At 46.9% G+C, this 22,218-nt stretch overlaps 1 protein-coding gene across 1 annotated transcript in view; it reads left to right on the forward strand.

The window, feature by feature from the left end:
• Positions 1 to 22,218, forward strand: part of ANKRD33B (ankyrin repeat domain 33B) — an 87,902-nt gene that overhangs the window by 49,883 nt on the left and 15,801 nt on the right. Inside the window, exon 3 of the mRNA XM_028168031.2 lies at positions 21,797 to 21,937. Within this exon, the coding sequence (XP_028023832.2) occupies positions 21,797 to 21,937 (141 nt within the window). The remainder of the gene's footprint in view (positions 1 to 21,796; positions 21,938 to 22,218) is intronic.

Below are 22,218 nucleotides of genomic sequence, written 5' to 3' on the forward strand. Positions count from 1 at the left end.
GCAGAGGTCAGAGGGAGGCCATGCCAGCTGATGCACCGCAGAGCCTCAGGACCAATAGGGAGCCCGGCATGTCTTAGGAATAGCCAAGGACCATGTGCATCTAGGATGGGGGAGGGGTGGCCCCATGAGGAGGCAGGGGACCAGGTCGTCAAGGGTCTAGATGCAATGCGAGGGAATGCATTTGAGTGGCGTGAGGCTGGGTGTGTGGTGACAGGGGCGAGATGATCCTGGTGGGCACAGAGGCTGTTTCAGAGAGCAGAGAAGGAGCACAGGCCGAGTGGCAGAAGGCTCAGGTCCTGGTGGTTGTGATGGTGGGCCATAGGGCAGAGGTGGATCTGGGCTGGTTTTCAGCCTTCGGAACGCCAACTCAGAGGGGTGTACATGAAAGGAGAGGTGGTCGGAGAAACGTTGCCTCCACTCGGTCCCCAGGCCTTTGAAATGCTGAGCCATCTAAGTAAGAGGTCTTCACTGCAGGAGGAAATTGTGGAGCGCCAGACTCCAGCCCCTGCTGGAATACAGAAGGGTTGCCAGGCGTTCCTGGGCAGCAGGGCCAAGGCATGGACGAGAGCACGAGTCTCATCCCGGAGTATGAGAAAGTACAGGAAGGCAAGGTTACTTATTGATTCGCGAGAGCTCTTTATGTGTGTAGGGATATTAGTGGTGGTTTAATACCCATGAGGCGCTTTCTGAATTCTTGCCTATTTGAAAATATTTTTATTTTGTTTTCACTCAGAAGATAACAACTTGTCTTTTGCTTTTTAAAAAAAAAAAAAATTTCGTGTTGCAGAGGAATAGTCTGAGTCCAGCCTGATTTTTGTCTTTGTTGATACCCTGTTTCTCAGCCTATAAAGATCTCCTGCCCCCCATCCTTGAGAAGAACCCAACCAACCACCACCAACAAAAAACACCCACAACTGTCACTATCGTATATTTCCATTCCTGCTCTCTGTGTTTGACTTATATTAGGCATATTTTTACTTCAGGGAACACTTTTCTGTTATCTCTTTGAACACTGCATCTGCCTTGCTTTGGTTTTGCTTTCTGGGGTTCCCTCTTAGGTGTAGGTTAGGTCCTCAAGTCACAGCTTTCTCTCATCATTGTTTTTTTCTTTTCTGTCTTTTACTCCAGGATCTGTGGAAATGCTTCATATTTCTTCATTAGTTTGTTTTTATGCTGTTCATTGGGTTAAATTTACTTTCTTCTTCATGAGCATACTAACGTCTTAACCCGTTTGGGCTCCTATTACCAAAATACCATAAATTGGGAGCTTAAACAAAAATTTATTTCTTACAGTTTTGGAGGCTGGAAGTCCAAGGTCAAGGTGCTGGGCCATTTGGTTCCTGGCATGCATGTGGCATCTTCCGGCTGTGTCCTTGCACGGTGGAGAGAGCAAGATCCAGGTCTCTGGTGTCTCCTTTTATAAGGATACCAGTCCTATTGGATCAGGCACCACTCTTCTGACCTCATTTAACCTTAAGTTACCCGCACAAAGGGTCCATCTCCAAGTACAGTCACGTTGGGGGCTCGGGGCTTCAACATAGGATTTTGGAGGAATACAACGTTTAGTCCATAACGCTCATCTTTTTTTCCCTACTTTATTTATTTATTTATTTATTTTTGGCTGTGTTGGGTCTTCGGTTCGTGCGAGGGCTTTCTCCAGTTGCGGCAAGCGGGGGCCACTCTTCATTGCGGTGCGGGGACCGCTCTTCATCGCGGTGCGCGGGCCTTTCACTATCGGGGCCCCTCCCGTTGCGGGGCACAGGCTCCAGACGCGCAGGCTCAGCAGCTGTGGCTCACGGGCCCAGCCGCTCCGCGGCATGTGGGATCTTCCCAGACCAGGGCTCGAACCCGTGTCCCCTGCATTAGCAGGCAGATTCTCAACCACTGCGCCACCAGGGAAGCCCCATAACGCTCATCTTTAAGCAGAGCCTGTGCTTCCCTGAACTGGTTTGTGTAAGTCAAAGGTGGCACAGGTCCTTTCAAGGTTAGAGAGCGGCCCAGCAAAGGGAGAAGGAAAGGGGTCCATGTGGTTTCCGGGCTCCGGGTCTGAGGCCTGGGGTGCAGAGCGAGAAATCCGGGCGGGGCTGAGGGCAGTCACAGCAGCGGCTCCTGTCCCTGGGCTGCAGGCGTACGGTGGGGCAGTGGTCTGTGCCGGCCAAGGCTGAGCAGCTCACACCCCTACCTGGTGTCGTTTCTGCTGCCGCAGGAGCTGGGAGTGGGAGCCCCTCGGGTCTCCTGCTTGGCTCGTGTGCCTGGGGCGCTGGAAATGGCATCAGTGGGTCTCCGTGCATCCCTGCAGCCCCCCTTTCTCCCTGGGGCACTGCTGGAGTTGCCCCAGGTCTACTCAAACGCATGTAATGCACAGACTCATAGACTTAGAGAGCGGACTTATAGCCACCAGGGGGGCAGGGGGGGGAGAAGGGATAGTTAGGGAGTTTGGGATTGACACGTACACACTGCTATGTTTAAGATGGATAACCAACAAGGACCTACTGTATAGCACAGGGAACTCTGCTCAATGTTATGTGGTAGCTTGGATGGGAGGGGAGTTTGGGGGAGAATGGATACATGTATATGTATGGCTGAGTCCCCTGAAACTATCACAACATTGTTAATCTGCTATACCCTAATATAAAATTAAAAGTTAAAAACAAAAACAAAAACAAAACCCTGTAATGCCCCATCCTTCCCTACAGCTGGCTCCTGTCTCCACTGCCTCCGACAGAAATTCCTTTCTGGAATTCTGGCCAGTGGATGGTGTCCTTCTGTGGTTTCTAGTACCCATAAGGCTTCTCCCTATTGCTTTGGCCATGGGCGGGAAACTGGGACAGGGGACAAGACTCCTGTGTTCATGGCCCTCCTGCTGTGACCTCAAGAGCGCTGGTGGTCCCCGGTGGAGCCTCCCCTCCAGACAGAGTTAGACTGGAGGGCAGTTGGCAGGACTCACATGGCTGGGGTGTGTTTAAGTATATGGGTACCAGAAGTGAGGGTGTGGCAGGGGGGCGGGGATGTGACCCAGACCGGGTCGTGCAGGAGGCTGGCAACGTGGTGGCCGTCCTGGGTGCTTTCTCCACTCAGCCTTGCTGATGTTCTTATAAGCTGATTGTAAAAAACGATACACAATGTTTGGAAAAAAACAACACATAAGCAATTAAACACATAAAGCAATTAAACATAAGGGTGAAGATCTCTTAGCTCCTCACTCTTAGTTCTTTCCCATTTTACTTTCTAGAGGTAATAACCATTGTTAACGACTGGATGCATAGATAAGTTCTTTTCCATCTTCTTTTATAGAAACAAAATATTGTAACGTATTTTCTCTTTTTCCTGGCTTCCACGATCCTCAGCCTATTGACTGATTCGTCCAAGTTCTGTCTGTAGTGTCTGTTTCTTAACCACCCTCTGCGTGGTACATGCTCCCTCCATGGGGGCTCTGAGCCCTGGGACACCCACCCAGGCCTTCGGGGGTGGGGGAGGCTTCCTGGCTCTGCCCACCAAAGCTTTAGGATTGAATTGTTTAGGGGGAGGGGAAGGAGGGGAGTACGGTTCTTGTGCTACTTTAAAAGAAGTCCAATTAAAAAGCATTTCCTTCTTTCTCTTAATTGCCTCCATGTAAGGAAGCGATTTTTCCCTAACTTATTGCCGCAGGTGGAGGTCATGGCCTCAGGGGGCTGCTTCCCTCCCTGAGAGCACCATGACCTTAGAACACAGCCTGGTCCTCCGCCTTGAGCTTGTTACTGAACCAAACTTGGGTCCACTCGCCCCCAGGCAGTAAAGCCAGTGTCCTGACACCAGGTGTGGTGGAGGACAGGGCAGCGTTTATTGCAGGCACCAAGCAAGGAGTCCAGGCAGCTAGTGTTTAAAAGACCCGAACTCCCCACAGGCGTTCAGGGAGAGGTTTTTAAAGACAGGGTGAGGGAGGGGGGCTGTGGGGTGTGTGATCAGCTCGTGGACGCTCTTCTGATTGGCTGGTGGGAAGTAACTGGGAGTCAGCATCATCAACCTTCTGGTTCCGACCCGTCTGGGGGTCTACATGCCTGTGGGCAGCACGCAGTTAACTTCTCCCACCTGGTGGGGACTTCAGTATCTGCAAAACAGCTCAAAGGACATGGCTCAGATTCTATCATCTGCAGCCCTTGAGGAGGAACTCAAGGGCCTTGACTTTGTTTCATGGCTAAACCATTATTAATTTGTCTTGCTTGCCTGTTTTCCTTTGTTTCTGCATTTTCTCACTTCTCTGATTAAATTTGTTCTTTGGAACTCGGGGGAGGCCTACGAGGCTAAAGTTTTTCTAACAACAAGAGGCAGGCAGAGGACACGGGGGGTGGTGGTCTGTCCCGTGAAGGCCTCATAGGGTCCTGCTCGGTTACAAGCGGGATCACTGTCACCCACAGGTGGGTAATCTATGTTTTAACCCAGATCTGGTTAAAACACAGATTTCTGGGCCCCGCCCCTGGAGTTCTGGATTGTGTAGGTCTGGGGTGGGGCTCGAGACTGTGCCTTTCAGTGAGTTCCCCGGTGACGCTGATGCCGCTGGTCTGGGGACCTCACTCTGAGAACTGGGGCTTCACATGTTCCTATACAGAATGCTGACCCAGGGTGCCTGTCAGTGGGTATAAGAGCCGGGGGTGGGGTGGGGTGGTTCATGGACCCGGGTGAGATGTCAGTGGGACACAGAGCTGTCACTAAATCAAAGGGAGAATAAAGGAAAGCAACTGAGCATCTGCTCATGACTTCCATGTACTGTTTTACCAAAGAGAGACTGTTTGGGCTTTCAGCTGATAGAACCAAATGCTGTCCCGTTTTAATCCAATTCCATAACCAGCTTTATTTATTTGACGATGTCTTAATTCCAAAAGATGTCTAGTAATACATGCTTACAGTGAAAAATCACCACAGAAGTATTATTATATAAAAAAAAAGCCCCTTTTCACTCTCCCCAGTTCTCTCACTGACTGAGACCACATTCCAGCTGGTTACGTTTCCAGAACTCACTCTCTCTCCTTTTAAACACAAAGGGTATGCACGCACCTTTTATTTGGGGTAATTCTGTAGAGACTGTGATTTTAATGTTTTTCACTCAGTCTATCTAGGAGATCTTTCCGTGTAGACTTGTGCACACGAGATTTCCCTGCCTCTTACAGCGGCACACCTGAGTGATGGTGTGTTCGGGGCTGTGTCCCCCGAGTCCAGTAACTGAGACGGTTCAGTAAGCCATGGGTCATCCATTCTATACAAGATCCTCTTTTAAAACAAATATTTATTCAGCAGTCACTTCACATCCAAGGGCTGTGCTAAGTGCTGGGTCTACAGGGCGGGCAAGGGCACACGTAACCCCATCTCCCAAATTTAAAGTCTAGTGTGCACGGGTTTCTGAATGAGGCTGTTTCAGACCACGCTGGAGTGGAGCCCTTTGTGTTGACGGGGCGGGGAGGAGGGGTGCATCTCTGAGGAGGGCGTACCTGTCAGCATCCCCGCCGGAAACAGGTGGTGCAGCAGGTGCGCTCAGAGTCTAGACTGAGGAATGGGCAAGGGGACTGCGCGTAGAGGTGGCGGCAGAGCTCAGGGGCAGGCCCTGGAGAGAGAGAGAGAGCCCGGGAGGGCTGCCCCCAGCAGCTGGGACCTGGGACACCTGAGCCCTTCGAGGAGGGAGGCGGGCAGGGGACAGGGGCTCATACCCGCCCTCCTTCCACCGGGCCCCTGCTCAGTCACACCTGAGACTTCAGGGCTGAGGAGCCCGGCAGGTGTGGTCTGTGGCGGTCAGAGCCGGGCAGAGGAGGAAAGAGAAGAAACGCGCGGATAGATTCTTAGAACTCAGCCGCTTCATCAAAGGACGCGCACCTTTTAAATGTGCACATTTACGTAGCCCCTGCCAAGTGGCCTTTAGGAAAAGCTGTACCAATTTATATTTCCCACCACGTTCCCAAGGGTTGAGAGTTTGTCAACTCAAAATGGACTTCGCTTGCTGTTTGTGTTTCCCTGATTCTTATTGGAGCCTAGGATCTGCTAGGGTGCTTTTGGGTACAATCTACTGAATACCCAACAAAACAAGCTTCAACGATGAGGAAACAGTCTTCTCTTGCAACATGATGTGTCTGAAGGCAACAGTTGGGGGTTTGCTTCGTTGCATGGCTTCCTGATGTCAGGACCTGGGGCCGGCTTCTCAGAAATGCTCTTGACCTGTTGCCTCATGGTCCCAAGATGGCCTGGCAGCTCCAAGCAGCGTGGCTTCACGTTACAACACAGGAGGCTTCAGGAAGGAGGAACAAATCCCTGCCCATGTTCTGTTCTCTAAGACGGGAAAACATCTCCAGAAGCCTCCAGCACAGCTTCAGTTACATCTGCCAGCGTTGCATCACACACCCTGCCCCAGGCAAAACAAATCGCTGGCCAGGGCGGTGGAGTGACCTCAGTCAACTCTGGCCCCCGCAGAATCTGTGTGGTTAAGGAAAACTGTAAAGAGACCACATGTTTATATTATTTGATATCGCAGCTGTGTAGCTCGTCTGAGAGTCGGGAGCATAAATTAGGATGCAAATGCCTGGGTCTGCCTGTCTGGTGTTCTCTCCAAAGTCTCACCTCCTCAGGTCCTTATGCAGAATAAAGATACAGCTGAATCTGCATTAGGCCTTTACCATGGAGAGGATATATGAAAATAAAACCTCAAATAATCCCTAAATCTCATTCAGCCAGTAATTTCAACCTCTACCTTACTTCCCCTAACAAAAGTAGAAAGTAGGATAACCAGAGAAATGAATTACACGCCCCGGGGGTGGCGTTAGGTGTTTACTTTCTCCGTTTCTTCTTCCCCTTGAACAGAAGAGCAGGAGTAAGGTGAAGTGAGAAAACTGCAGGGGTCTTTCTGAACCGGTGATAATACCAAGCTGGTGCAGTACAAGTAACCTCTGGTGCATCCTGAAAACTTGTTATTCCTTGAACTTATCTTTAAGATTTTGGAGGAAATGCACTGAGAGCCAGCCTGGCATTATTCATGTCACTTGTTTGCTGGGGACAGGGTGGCAGTGAGGCTCCCGGGAGTGGCCGGCAGGTTCAGGCTGCCTGTGTGTGTTCTGACTTGTGAACTGGATTTGGGGAGGGTCCCGCTTCAGAGGAGAATGAGCCAGGCCAACGCCTCTTCATCGTATGTATCTTATTATCGCTACAGCCGATCACGATTTCTAGTCTGACTTCATTGTGATTTGTATGGATTTTTGAAGTGTTTTCCTTTTACTCGGTTTCTGCTGTTTTAAGTACATTGGAACTTGGCACGTCTCTGAGGTTTCCCAGCATCGCCTCGCCTTTTCCCATAAACTCCAGTGTTTGGAGCCTTTCTGGCTGGGCACAGCAATGCCGCCTCCTTCGCAGCAGCTGGCCCTGCTCCTCAGTCAGACAAGAGGAAAGCCTGTCTGTGCTGCCCGCCCCTGCTCCCCTTGTGCGTTTTCCCCTCCTCCGGATGGGGACGAAGAATCTGTTCTCTTCATCCGTGCTGCTGGGACCTGATATTTCCAATCAACAGTTCCCTCTACTGGCCTGGTTTGGAAAAGTATATTTTGAGTACCTGGTGTCAGACCAATCAAGTCTTTAGACAACCCTAATTCCATTTTTAGGTCTGCACAGGTTTATTGTCTGTTTCCTTTCCTTGAATAAAGGAATAAACAAGACGTTTAGCCCATCATTGGTACCCAATTACATGTTGAATTAATAATTGTGATGGCCATGTAACCTTAGTTAATGTGGGTTATGGCTTGAAAATTAGCAACCTTTTTGATAAGTGAATTTTTTCAAGGGAGAAGTAGGAATCCTTCTGCCTTTTTACTTACTAAATATTTATTGAGCTTGCAGTCAGTTGGAAGTTTTGGACTTATGAGCAAGAGTGGTGGCTGTGGGAATCCACGGCCGCATGGAAATGTGGACCATGAAGGCATCATGGTTCAGGTGCCTAATCCAGTCTTGGCGGACCAGGACAGAGCTTCCAGTGGAAGGGAAGGCTCATCAGGTAATTGGGTAGAAAGCAAAGAAAGAGTATGCCAGGCGGGGGACTAGCCTGGTGCAAAGGCCGCCAGATTAGAGAAAGCGTGGTACACGGCTGAATTAAAAAGAGAGTTATGATTAAAGAGTCGAGGAGAAGGGCATTGGTGCATGAGCTGAGGATGAAGAGGGGATATAGGGGAGGAAAAATAACCTTCTCTCTACCCTTCTGGGTTCCCAGCTGAGACCCCTGTAATAAAAGACTAACAAGAGAGGACCAGACATCTATAAACACGCGTGTATAAATGGGGGACACCCAGGAAAAATGAATAACTCAAGGAGGTGGCTTAGAACTCTGGCTTACATGTCATCTTCCATAAAGAGCAATACATTTGTGGAGAAATGACAGGACAAGGGAAAGCAGTTTTTGAAGAGTTCTCATCACAAAGAGGAAAAACCATCCCCCCCCCCCGCCCTTTTTGGTACCTATATGAGATGATGGATGTTAACTAAACTTACTGTGGTAATGTTTCACAATATATGTACGTCAAATCATTATGCTGTACACCTTAATTTAACACAGTGATATATGTTAATTATATGTCAGTAAAACTGGGGAAACAAAAAGGAGTAAAATAAGAAAATTTATGTCCTGCTTTTAGGCAAATGGGGGAGGGCAGGGAACTTTTCTTGTAATTGCTTCTTCTCAGTTGCCTTCAGCTCAAAATAATTATGTCAAAGTTGCATGTTTTGAGGTGGCATATTCTGCTACCCTTCAGAGAGCTGGGTCAGATAAAAAAGGAGCTAGCTGATTAAAGAGTTGAGACTTCATCTAAAGAGTAGAAACCATGAAGGGTTTTAAGTAGTAGTTGTGTTGGTCAGAAGAGTTTCTTGCTGATAGTGTAGAGAACGGGGCAGAAATCGGACCAGGAAGTCCAGGTAGGAGAGGGGTGGGCCCCAGGAAGGATGTGGTGGCCCTCATCCAGGTTAGAAGTGGGGATGGAGAAACACGGACAGGTTTGGAAGATGTTTAAGAGGTGGCATTGGCAGAATTCCATGATACTTGGATGGGGAAGGGGTAGGGGAGGGCTGAAGAGAAAGCCCAGATTTCTGTCTTGGGCACTTCTGTCAGTTATTGGTGGTATTCATCATTGAGTAAGGAATGTGGGTGGGAGGAGCAGGTTTGGAAGAAACATGTTTTGGGTTTGATGTGTAGAGTTTGATTTGTTGGTGGGATGCCCAAGATGAAATATCCAGTAGACAGATATTTAGGTAAGAAACTCAGAAAGAGAGATCAGCTAGCAATAAGTGATCCGGAAGTTTTAGGATGATAACTTGATCCATGAGAGGGGATAGGATCACCAAGGGAGAGTGTAGGGGATGAGAAGAGGGCTTAGTCATACAACTGAGGAACAGTGGCATTTCAGAAAGCAGAGAACAGAATTCACAAAGAAAATTGAGTGGCCAGAGAGATAGGAAGAAAAGCAGAAGGGTGAGCTATCAGGACATTTGCAGAAAGTGTTTCAAAAAGGATGGAACAAGCAAGTGGTAAATGCTATGAAGATGTCTAGTAAGATGGGAACTGACTAGTAACCATTGGATATTGCTACAAGACAGTCATTGGGGAATGATGGAAGATGGTTTCAGGAGAATTGGTGGGGGGTATAAGTAGCAAGAGTGAGAGTATAAGACTCTGGAAGTTAGACTGAAAAGGAGTCAGATAATTGGTGGTGGGTGGCAGGAATACAAAGACAGGTTCATGGGGATTACTGTTGGTCACTGCAATGAACTGGATGTTTATGTCTTCCCTCCAAATTAGTATGTTGAATCCTAATCCCCAAGTGATGGTAATAGGAGGTGGGGCTTTGGGGAGGTAATTAGGTCATGAGGATGGAGCCCTCATGAATAGAGTTAGTGCTTTAATACAAGAGACTCCAGAGAGCTCCCTCACCCCTTATTCCATGTGAGGACACAGCAAGAAGACACCCTATGAACCAGGAAGCGGGCTCTCACCAGACACTGAATCTGCTGGCATCTTGACCTTGAACTTCCCAGCCTCCAGAACTGTGAGAAATAAATGTTTGTTGTTTAAGCCACTCAGTCAATGGCAGTTTCTTACAGCAGCTTGAATGGACTAAGGCAGTCATATATATTTTAAGGTGGGAGACCCTTGAGCATATATACCAGCTTACTGCTGCATGACAACCCCCAAACTCTAGTTTAAAATATGTTTATAGTTGATGCATCTGCGGATGGGCTGGGGATCGGCTGATCTAGACTGCCTTTGCTCGTGTGTCTGCGGGTGAGCCGGACCATTCAGCCAGGGCTGCTCTGCTCCGTGCATCTCTCGTCCTCTACCTGGGACCATTGTATCAGCCTGGCACGTTCTTCTTAGGGAGATAGCTGAGGCACAAGTGTAGAAGGAGTCCCATCAGTGAGTGTGTTTCAAGCTTCTGTTGGCATCATGCCTGTAGATGTCCTGTGAGCCAACCTTCTTCTTGACAGAAGAACTTTGAAGCCACGTGGCAGAAGGCAAGGTGAGGAATTTAGGCCGTTAATACAATCTGGTGGGAATGAATTTGCAAGGCGGGAGAGGTTGAAGAGAAAGAGGAAGTAGTTTGTAGCACAAATATATTCCCCAGAAGTAGATGGGGAGTGGCTTTAAAGCACTGCAAGGGGAGGAGAGATTGGCATCTTTAAATAAGAGAAGAAACACCCTCCTTTTCACTAGGAGGGATGTGGGGAAGTTTTGGGGTTGATGGGGGAAAGTTGAGGGGGTTCCCTTGTGGTTTCAGTTCCCTCTATGAAGTAGGAGGTGTGTCATCTCCTGGGAGGGGTTTGCTGTGAGGTAGGTGACTTAAGAGTGGGAAAGTTTAAAATTCCCCCCTTGGGGTTTGGGGGATTGTTGCTCAGTGGAAATCAAGAGTGGATATGATGCTTCTAAGAACATATAGATATTAACCTTTTTTCTTTAAAACCATGACAATGAACCGAAGGGAGCTTTCCTTTTCTTTGGTAACATAGATAGCTTGAGAGATAGTCCAGCTTGGCTACCATGGACTTCTATCCCCCGTACACTTTCAGAGAAAATGCCATTGGTCATCCAAAGCGAAGCCAGAACCCTGGGGCTGGGGTGGTACCAAGAGTCATCTTTGACTTTTCTCTTTCTGTTACTTGGCTCAGCCCAGTAATCACCAAGACCTGTCCATTCACTTCGCTCTGAGTCAACAACTCCTCTCTACACTCCGGCCCTCCCCGGGGGCTGGCCACTATCTCCTCTGTCCATTGCACACCCACTCGGTGAGCACCCCGCCTCCCCCACCACTGGTGAGGCTTGTGGATGGTGTGGACGGGATCCACACCCGGCAGCCAGTCAAGAACCATCGTCCCTACCTTGCAGTCTTATCGAGTGGCCCTAGCCTAGATCTCCCTTTCATAAGATGAACTTTTGATTTTAGAATAGTTCAGACTTACAGAAAAACTGTAAAGATTGTGCAGAGAATTCCTGTATACCCCACACCTGGTTTCCCCTGTCGTTAGGCTCTTACACTAGGATGATACCTTGGACAAAACAAATAAACCCATATCGATGCATTTTTTTTGAATTTTATTTTATTTTTTTTATACAGCAGGTTCTAATTAGTTATCTATTTCATACATATTAGCTTATACATGTCAATCCCAATCTCCCAATTCATCACACCACCACCCCCACCCCCGCTTCCCCCCTTGGTGTCCATACATTTGTTCTCTACATCTGTGTCTCTATTTCTGCCTTGCAAACTGGTTCATCTGTACTTTTTTTCTAGATTCCACATATATATGCTAATATACGATATTTGTTTTTCTCTTTCTGACTGACTTCATTCTGTATGACAGTCTCTAGGTCCATCCACATCTCTACAAATGGCCCAATTTCGTTCCTTTTTATGGCTGAGTAATATTCCATTGTATATATGTACCACATCTTCTTTACCCATTCGTCTGTCGATGGGCATTTAGGTGGCTTCCATGACCTGGCTATTGTAAATAGTGCTGCAACAAACATTGGGGTGCATGTGTCGTTTGGAATTATGGTTTTCTCTGGGTATATGCCTAGTAGTGGGATTGCTGGGTCATATGGTAGTTCTGTTTTTAGTTTTTTAAGGAACCTCCGTACTCTTCTCCATAGTGGCTGTATCACTTTACATTCCCACCAACAGTGCAAGAGGGTTCCCTTTTCTCCACATGCTCTCCAGCATCTGTTGTTTGTAGATTTTCTGATGATGCCCATTCTCACTGGTATGAGGTGATACCTCATTGTAGTTTTGATTTGCATTTTTCTAATAATTAGTGATGAGCAGCTTTTCATGTGCCTCTTGGCCATCTGTAGGTCTTCTTTGGAGAAATGTCTATTTAGGTCTTCTGCCCATTTTTGGATTGGGTTGTTTGTTTTTTTAATATTGAGCTGCATGAGATGTTTATATTTTTTGGAGATTAATCCTTTGTCCATTGATTGGTTTGCAAATATTTTCTCCCATTCTGAGGGTTGTCTTTTCGTCTTGTTTATAGTTTCCTTTGCTGTGCAAAAGCTTTTAAGTTTCATTAGGTCCCATTTGTTTATTTTTGTTTTTATTTCCATTATTCTAGGAGGTGGGTCACAAAGGATCTTGCTGTGATTTATGTCATAGAGTGTTCTTCCTGTGTTTTCCTCTAAGAGTTTTATAGCGTCCGGTCTTAAATTTAGGTCTTTAACCCATTTTGAGTTTTTTTTGTGTGTGTATGGTGTTAGGGAGTGTTCTAATTTCATTCTTTTACATGTAGCTGTCCAGTTTTCCCAGCACCACTTGTTGAAGAGGCTGTCTTTTCTCCATTGTATATTCTTACCTCCTTTGTCAGATTAGTTGACCATAGGTGCGTAGGTTTATCTCTGGGCTTTCTATCCTGTTCCATTGATCTATATTTCTGTTTTTGTGCCAGTACCATACTGTCTTGATTACTGTAGCTTTGTAGTATAGTCTGAAGTCCAGGAGCCTGATTCCCCCAGCTCCGTTTTTCTTTCTCAAGATTGCTTTGACTATTCGGGGTCTTTTGTGTTTCTACACAAATTGTAAAATTTTTTGTTCTAGTTCTGTGAAAAATGCCATTGGTAATTTGATAGGGATTGCATTGAATCTGTAGATTGCTTTGGGTAGTATAGTCATTTTCACAATATTGATTCTTCCAATCCAAGAACGTGGTATATCTCTCCATCTGTTTGTGTCATCTTTGATTTCTTTCATCAGTGTCTTATAGTTTTCTGAGAATAGGTCTTTTACCTCCTTAGGTAGGTTTATTCCTAGGTATTTTATTCTTTTTGTTGCAATGGTGAATGGGTTCTTTCCCTAATTTCTCTTTCTGATCTTTCATTGTTAGTGTATAGGAATGCAAGAGATTTCTGTGCATTAATTTTGTATCCTGCAACTTTACCAAATTCATTGATTAGCTCTAGTAGTTTTCTGGTGGCATCTTTAGGATTCTCTGTGTATAGTACCATGTCAAACAGTGACAGCTTTAATTCTTCTTTTCCAATTTGTATTCCTTTTATTTCTTTTTCTTCCCTGATTGCCATGGCTAGGACTTCCAAAACTGTGTTGAATAATAGTGGTGATAGTGGACATCCTTGTCTTGTTCCTGATCTTAGAGGAAATGCTTTCAGTTTTTCACCCTTGAGAATGATGTTTGCTGTGGGTTTGTCATATATAGCCTTTATTATGCTGAGTTAGGTTCCCTCTATGCCCACTTCCTGGAGAGTTTTTATCATAAATGGGTGTTGAATTTTGTCAAAAGCTTTTTCTCCATCTACTGAGATGATCATATGGTTTTTCTTCTTCAATTTGTTAATATGGTGTATCACATTGATTGATTTGCATATATTGAAGAATCCTTGCATCACTGGGATAAATCCCACTTGATCATGGTGTATCATCCTTTTAATGTGTTGTTGGATTCTGCTTGCTAGTATTTTGTTGAGGATTTTTGTATCTATATTCATCAGTGATATTGGTCTGTAATTTTCTTTTTTTGTAGTATCTTTGTCTGGTTTAGGTATCAGGGTGATGGTGGCCTTGTAGAATGAGTTTGGGAGTGTTCCTTCCTCTGCAATTTTTTGGAAGAGTTTGAGAAGGATGGGTGTTAGCTCTTCTCTAAATATTTGATAGAATTCACCTGTGAAGCCATCTGGCCCTGGACTTTTGTTTCTTGGAAGGTTTTTAACCACAGGTTCAATTTCATTACTTGTGATTGGTCTGTTCATGTTTTCTATTTCTTCCTGGTTCAGTCTTGGAAGGTTATACCTTTCTAAGAATTTGTCTATTTCTTCCAGGTTGTCCATTTTATTGGCATAGAGTTGCTTGTGGTAGTCTCTTAGGATGCTTTGTATTTCTGCGGTGTCTGTTGTAACTTCTCCTGTTTCATTTCTAATTTTATTGATTTGAGTCCTCTCTTTTTCTTGATGAGTCTGGCTAATGGTTTATCAATTTTGTTTATCTTCTCAAGGAACCAGGTTTTAGTTTTATTGATCTTTGCTATTTTCTTTGTTTCTATTTCATTTATTTCTGCTCTGATCTTTATGATTTCTTTCCTTCTACTAACTTTGGGTTTTGTTTGTTCTACCGTCTCTAGTTCCTTTAGGTGTTAGGTTAGATTGTTTATTTGAAATTTTTCTTGTTTCTTGAGATAGGATTGTATTGCTATAAACTTCCTTCTTAGAACGGCTTTTGCTGCATCCCATAGGTTTGGGATTGTCATGTTTTCATTGTCATTTGTCTCTAGGTATTTTTTGATTTCCTCTTTGATTTCTTCAGTGATCTCTTAGTTCTTTAGTAACGTATTGTTTAGCCTCCATGTGTTCGTGTTTTTTTACTTTTTCCCCCTGCAATTGATTTCTAATCTCATAGCGTTGTGGTTGGAAAAGATGCTTGGTATGATTTCAATTTTCTTAAATTTACTGAGGCTTGATTTGTGACCCAAATGTGATCTATTCTGGAGAATGTTCCATGTGCACTTGAGAAGAAAATGTAATCTGCTGTTTTCGGATGGAATGTCCTATATATATCAATTAAATCTATCTGGTCTATTGTGTCATTTAAAGCTTGTGTTTCCTTATTAATTTTCTGTCTGGATGATCTGTCCATTGGTGCAAGTGAGGTGTTAAAGTCCCCCACTATTGTGTTACTGTCCATTTCCTCCTTCATAGCTGTTAGCATTTGCCTTATGTACTGAGGTGCTCCTATGTTGGGTGCATATGTATTTATAACTGTTATATCTTCTTCTTGGATTGATCCCTTGATCATTATGTAGTGTCTTTCCTTGTCTCTTGTAACATTCTTTATTTTAATGTCTATTTTATCTGATATGAGAATTGCTACTCCAGCTTTCTTTTGATTTCCATTTGCATGGAATCTGTTTTTCCATCCCCTCACTTTCAGTCTGTATGTGTCCCTAGGTTTGAAGTGGGTGTCTTGTAGACAGCCTATATATGGGTCTTGTTTTTGTATCCATTCAGCGAGCCTGTGTCTTTTGGTTGGAAAATTTAATCCGTTCACGTTTAAGGTAATTATCGATATGTATGTTCCTATTACCATTTTCTTCATTGTTTTGGGTTTGTTTTTGTAGGTCCTTTTCTTTTCTTGTGTTTCCTGCCTAGAGAAGTTCCTTTAGCATTTGTTGTAGAGCTGGTTTAGTGGTGCTGAATTCTCTTAGCTTTTGCTTGTCTGTAAAGCTTTTGATTTCTCTGTCAAATCTGAATGAGATTCTTGCTGGGTAGAGTGATCTTGGTTGTAGGTTCTTCCCTTTCATCACTTTAAATATATTGTGCCAGTCCCTTCTGGCTTGTAGAGTTTCTGTTGAGAAATCAATCAGCTGTTAACCTAATGGGAGTTCCCTTGCATGTTATTTGTCGTTTTTCCCTTGTTGCTTTTAATAATTTTTCTTTGCCTTTAATTTTTGTCAATTTGATTACTATGTGTCTCAGCATGTTTCTCCTTGGGTTTATCCTGCCTGGGACTCTGTGCTTCCTGTTCTTGTGTGGCTATTTCTTTTCCCATGTTAGGGAAATTTTCGACTATAATCTCTAAATATTTTCTCGGGTCCTTTCTCTCTCTCTCTTCTCCTTCTGGGACCCCTATAATACAAATGTCGCTGTGTTTAATGTTATCCTAGAGGTCTCTTAGGCTGTCTTCATTTCTTTTCATTCTTTTTTCTTTATTCTGTTCTGTGGCAGTGAATTCCACCATTCTGTCTTCCAGGTCACTTATCTGTTCTTCTGCCTCAGTTATTCTGCTATTGATTCCTTCTAGTGTATTTTTGATTTCAGTTACTGTATTGTTCATCTGTGTTTGTTTGTCCTTTAATTCTTCTAGGTGTTTGTTCTTTAATTCTTCTAGGTCTTTGTTCAACATTTCTTGCCTCTTCTCAATCTTTGCCTCCATTTTTTTTTGGAGGTCCTGGATCATTTTAACTATCATTATTCTGACTTCTTTTTCTGGAAGGTTGCCTATCTCCACTTCATTTAGTTGTTTTTCTGGGGTTATATCTTGTTCCTTTATCTGGTACATAGCCCTCTGCCTTTTCATTTTGTCTATCTTTCTGTGAATGTGGTTTTCATTCCACAGGTTGCAGGATTGTAGTTCTTCTTGCTTCTGCTGTTTGCCCTCTGGTGGATGAGGCTGTCTAAGAGGCTTGTGCAAGCTTCCTGATGGGAGGGACTGGTGGTGGATAGAGCTGGGTGTTGCTCTGGTGGGCAGGGCTCAGTAAAACTTTAATCTGCTTGTCTGATGATTGGTGGGGCTGAGTTCCCTCCCTGTTGGTTGTTTGGCCTGAGGTGGCCCAGCACTGGAGCCTACCTGGCTCTTTGGTGGGGCTAATGGTGGACTCTGGGAGGGCTCACGCCATGGAGTACTTCCCAGAACTTCTGGTGCCAGTGTCCTTGTCCCCATGGTGAGCCACAGCCACCCCCCACCTCTGCAGGAGACCCTCCAACACTAGCAGGTAGGTCTGGTTCAGTCTCCTATGGGGTCACTCTCCTTCCCCTGCATCCTGATGTGCACACTACTTTGTGTGTGCCCTCCAAGAGTGGGGTCTCTGTTTCCCCCAGTCCTGTCGAAGTCCTGCAGCCAAATCCCGCTAGCCTTCAAAGTCTGACGCTCTTGGAATTCCTCCTCCCGTTGCCAGACCCCCAGGTTGGGAAGCCTGACGTGGGGCTCAGAGCCTTCACTCCAGTGGGTGGACTTCTGTGGTCTAAGTGTTCTCCAGTTTGTGAGTCACCCACCCAGCATTTATGGGATTTGATTTTATTGTGATTGTGCCCCTCCTACCATCTCATTGTGGCTTCTCCTTTGTCTTTGGATGTGGGGTATCTTTTTTGGTGAGTTCCAGTGTCTTCCTGTCAATGACTGTTCAGCAGTTAGTTGTGATTCCGGTGCTCTCGCAAGAGGGAGTGAGCGCATGTCCTTGTACTCTGCCATCTTGAACCCATCTTTTCAATGCATTTTTGTTATTAACTCAAGTCCATTTTTTTATTCAGACTTCCTCAGTTTTCCCCTAGTGTCCTTTTTCTGTTCCAAGATCCCAGCTAGGATCCCATGTGACATTTTGTTGTCATGTCCCCTCATGCTCCTCTTGGTTGTGACAGTTTCTCAGACTTTATGACTTTGACAGTCTGGGGAGTGCTTGTCAGGTACTTGTCAGGTAGAGTGTCCCTCAATTTGTGTGTGTCTGGTGTTTTTTGCATGATTAGAGTGGAGTTGCGGGTTTTTCAAAGGAGGACTACAGAGGAAAGTGCCGTTTTCATGACATCATATGAAGGGGTTTGTTAAAGAAAAAGAAATGTTCAATGACACCTGTTAGAGATGGTCAGGCAGACTTTATTCAAAAATCATCTCGGTAGGTATGAGGACCATCACAATGGGATTTTGCACCGGGGGAGAGGGTAGGCTCAACTCCGATTGCAGCATGGATTCGTGGGTGTTTATAGCCAAGGAGCAGGGTGGGGGTCTGGGGACAGGAAATGACTAAGAGGAAACATCAGGGAGATTCCGGCCAAACCGACCTAAGAAGATTCTTGCGGAAGACAGGCCAGGGTGATCGGATGTCACCCGGGGGCTGGCGGAGGATAAGGAATGACCAGATAGCATGGTGGGGATGAGGGTGGTTCTTGTTAAACTGACTTATCAGCAGGGATCTTGCTAAAAGGAGATTTTACAAGGAAGGGCACAGATGGGCCTGGGGAGAAGGTTCAGGAGCCTGACTGAAGTTTGATCAGGCAAAGAATCTTTGTCGGCACAGGCTCTGGACATGACCGTTGACCCTGATCACCAGGCTGAGGTCATGTTAGCCATACTTCTCTCTTGTGAGATTACTGCTCCACCGCCATCCCCAACATAGTCTACTCTTTGGAGGGGAGCCTCTGTGCACAGCCCACAGGAGAACGAGTGGGTGCTTATGTGTCACCTCCTTGGGAGTGGAGCAAGTGCATAAGTTATTTGGAGTTTTTCTGCCCAGAAATTAGTCTGTTAGGCCCTTTTTATACAACACCTTTATCTCCTGTCATTTTCACAATTGTGAGGTTGATATTATCTCCCATTTTCCAGATGTGGAAACAGAGACTCAGTGAAGTTGACCTACCTCCCCAGGCTCACCCAGATTTTAAGTGGCAGGCTGGGAGCTTGAATTTGGGTGTTCTCAGAGCCAGCTCTCTTAAGTACTCAGTTCTCTGTCTGCATGGCCATTTAGTTACTCCACTGAAGCTATGTCATCAAGAATTAACTTATTCCCTGGGCCGCTTAAGCCCTTCTCTTAGGCAGGGTAAGGCTCATGGGGTCGGTCGAGGATGTCCTTTAGCTCTGTGTGGTCAGCCCACTCGTTAAGTCCACTCTGAGGACTTCAGGAACCAAATCCTATTCCATACGGTCAAAGTTGGACTAGACTCAAACTAGATTTCCATATGGGGCACATTCTGTTACACAAGGAAGGCTGTGTTCTTCCTATCATCCATCTATCTATCTATCCATCTATCTATCTATCTATCTATCATCTATCTATCTATCTATCATCTATCTATCATCTATCTGTCTATCTTACTGAAGAAAAAGAAAAAAGCTCCTTTTGGTTAATTGTCATGATTTTAAAGAAGAAAGGTTAATATCTATTCAGATTAATATCTATTCATTCTTAGCAGCACTGGGTCCATCCTTGATTTCAGTTGAGCGAGGTTGTCTCGTGATAACAGGTGTTGTTCTGTCATCCTGGGAAAGCCAGTGGGGAGCTGAGAGTGATTTCATGGGTCACTGAGAGCTCGAGCCTGTAGTCAGTAGTCAGAACGAGTGGACTGCACGTTGGTTTTTCTGATCTCTACATAACATGAAGAACAGATCTGTATAATGGGCCGTTGGTTTTGTGGATTGTCAGTTTTCTCTCTCCCCGCCTGTTCAGAGTGTTTAGGATATGTCGGTGCAAAGGACATCGTGCTGAAAATGCAGTGGCCACACTCTTTCACGTTTTTAAAGAAACGGCTCCAAACGAATTGCAATTCGTTTCACTATGACCCTGGCTAAATCTAACTGACAGGTGCTGCAAAGTGTTTAGCTGGACGACAAACCCAACGGAGATCAAAGGACTCCCCTCCCCCGCCCCTGCTCCAACGGTTTAGAGCAGTTAAGCTGCTTTGGGCACCTGACAGCCAGCATCGTCCCCTGGCGGGGGTGTGCTCTGTAAAGGAGAGCAGAAAGCAAAGTGGTGTGAATGACTCAAAAAGCGTCAGCTGCTGGTTGGAACCTGTGAGTCACAGAGCGGGAAGGTCCCACCCGTTTGCTTCTGGCTTGCTAACCCCCTGACACAATCATATTAGTCAGTGCTTATCTCAGAAAGTCAAAGCTGCATGATTTTTGCGATGAGTTCAGGAGGTGGGCTGAGGTCCATGGTGAGGGGACAACACTGCTTCTGGAGGAGCCCACACTCCAGTTTCTGTTGCTTGTTTCGTTTTTAACTTGGAAGTTGAGGAGAAGGATGCACTGGTGCTTGGCCAGCAGCCTGCAGTGTCTGGGTGCCACTCAAGGAGGGTAACCGGGTCCCCGCCTGCCCTCTGTCTCTCTCGGTCGGCGTGCGATGGGGGGACGGAGCTCCCGCCGTGGGAGGAGTTACTGGTGGGCGTGCACAACACTGGCAGGACCCGGATGGAGGCCCAGGAGACATCGCTGCAGCAGGGGAGGGGTGGGGTCTCCACGCTGCTGTGCTGGGGACCTCCGCGCCCTCGGCCTCCCAGTCTGCAGGGCAAGGGGGGCTGCATCTCGGGAGCACCTTGTGTCCCATGGCTGCCCGCCCTCCGGAGGAGGCCTCCCGTCCTCTGCCACGTGTCCAGTCTCACCCAGTGCGCTTGCTGATAGCAGCCGGGGACGGCGCCTCAGGGGTCCGGGCTCCTCCGTGGTGCACAGGCCTCCCTGCGAGCAGCTGGTGGTGCCCAGCAGCAGAAGTCACAGTGCAGTGTCCACCAGGCGTCACACCTGCAACCCTGACAGTGGGGCTTCCGGGGGACATGCATGGGGTGGGGATGACGGCGGCATTTCCGAGCCAGTCCTCGGCGTGTAAGGATGGAGGCTGGGTCCCCAGGCCCTCCATCCAGGCTCAGGTGAGAGCTTCTGCAGACTGCCCACCCTCCCGAGGTGTGTTAGCCGTCACCGTTAGGGCCAGGATAGAAGTGGCAACCAAGAGGCAGGCTGGCGGGTCAGGGGTCAGGGCGAAGGAGCGCAGGAGAGGAAGCCGTCTTCCACCTTGGTCCTGAAACAGTGAAATCTGAGCCTCTAAGACAGTGGCTCTCAACAGGGGTGATTTTGCCGCCACAGGGGATATTTGGCAACGTCTGGACACATTTTTGGTTGTCATACCTGGGAGGGAGGAGGGGTATGGTAGCTACTGGCATCTAGTGGGTAGAGCCCAGGGATGCGGCTAACCGTCCCACACTGCACAGAACAGCCCTACAGCAAAGAATAATCCGGCCCCAGGTGTCAAGAGTGCCAAGGTTGGGACCCTGCTCTGAGGGACTAAAGAGTCTCGGGGGGGAGGGTGGCGTGTCATTTCACTCGAGGACTTAATAAGTGTGGCCAGTGGGCTTCGGGCAGCATGGACGTTTGACCCCAGAGCCTCTCGATGTGGCACGAGCGTCGTTGGAGGACCTTTCTCCGGGTGAACCAGGAGCATCTTGGGAACACTGGTTCTCACGGGAGGTTCTCCTTATTCACCGCTATCCAAGAGTGCGTGGGCTTTTGAAAACCCTCTGGGAGTGAGCAGAAAATCAGGCCCATTTTTGGAAGTGTGAGGTGATAAAGGGGAGAAATCTATATTCTGAAATGAATATTCTTGCCTGCTTGGGCTTATGGATAAGGGTCTGGGTAGCAATACTCCCTGGGTTCCCTGCCTCTGTGTGTGTGTGTGTGTGTGTGTGTGTGTGTTGTGTGAGAGAGAGAGAGAGAGAGGAGAGGCCCTGGATGCGTCGGTGCCCAGCAGGAGACGCCGATGCAAAACAAAAGATGAACCTCGGAGCCATTTCCCAGAGGTCCAGAGCCTCAGGGAGGAGAAAGTCTTCATCCCACCATCATAACAACAGGATATGCCAGTGCACACTGCCACCCTATCACCGCTCAGAAGGCTCTCTCTCTCTCTCTATCTCTCTCTCTCTCTCTCACACACACACACACACACACACACCCCAGAGCGGCAGACCATGCCACGTTTCCCTCTGTCTGTGTAGGAAGGCCGCTGGAATGCCCGCTGTTTGTGGAGTGTGGTCCATACATGTGTGCATTTCTCTTTGCAGGGCATGTCACCATCACCAACTACTTGTTGAACTATTTCCCCGGTCTTGACCTTGAAAGGAGGAACGTGTTTGGGTTCACGGCCCTGATGAAAGCCGCCATGCAGGGCCGGACGGAGTGCATCCGAGCCCTGATGCTAGCAGGTACGTCCCCACCTGTCCCATGCAGTCCCAGGGTCCCGGGAAATGCTGAGTTGGCTCCTTTAAAGAATATGTGTTGAAGGGATGAATGCCCCCCATAGAAACCAAGCCTAGTGGATGCAGCCAAGAAACGTTTCTTTGTTGAGATGTATGGCTGTCATCATCCGAGTTGAAACAAAAACCAAAGCTCCTGCTTTCAGGGTGGGTGGGAGACCACAGCACTGGTCACCCCGTAGCCCAGCCCTCCTGTTTCCTCGCCCCCTAGCCTCCTCCTGCCTGCATTT

Source organism: Balaenoptera acutorostrata, chromosome 2, assembly GCF_949987535.1.
Source record: "Balaenoptera acutorostrata chromosome 2, mBalAcu1.1, whole genome shotgun sequence".
Lineage (NCBI taxonomy): Eukaryota > Metazoa > Chordata > Mammalia > Artiodactyla > Balaenopteridae > Balaenoptera > Balaenoptera acutorostrata.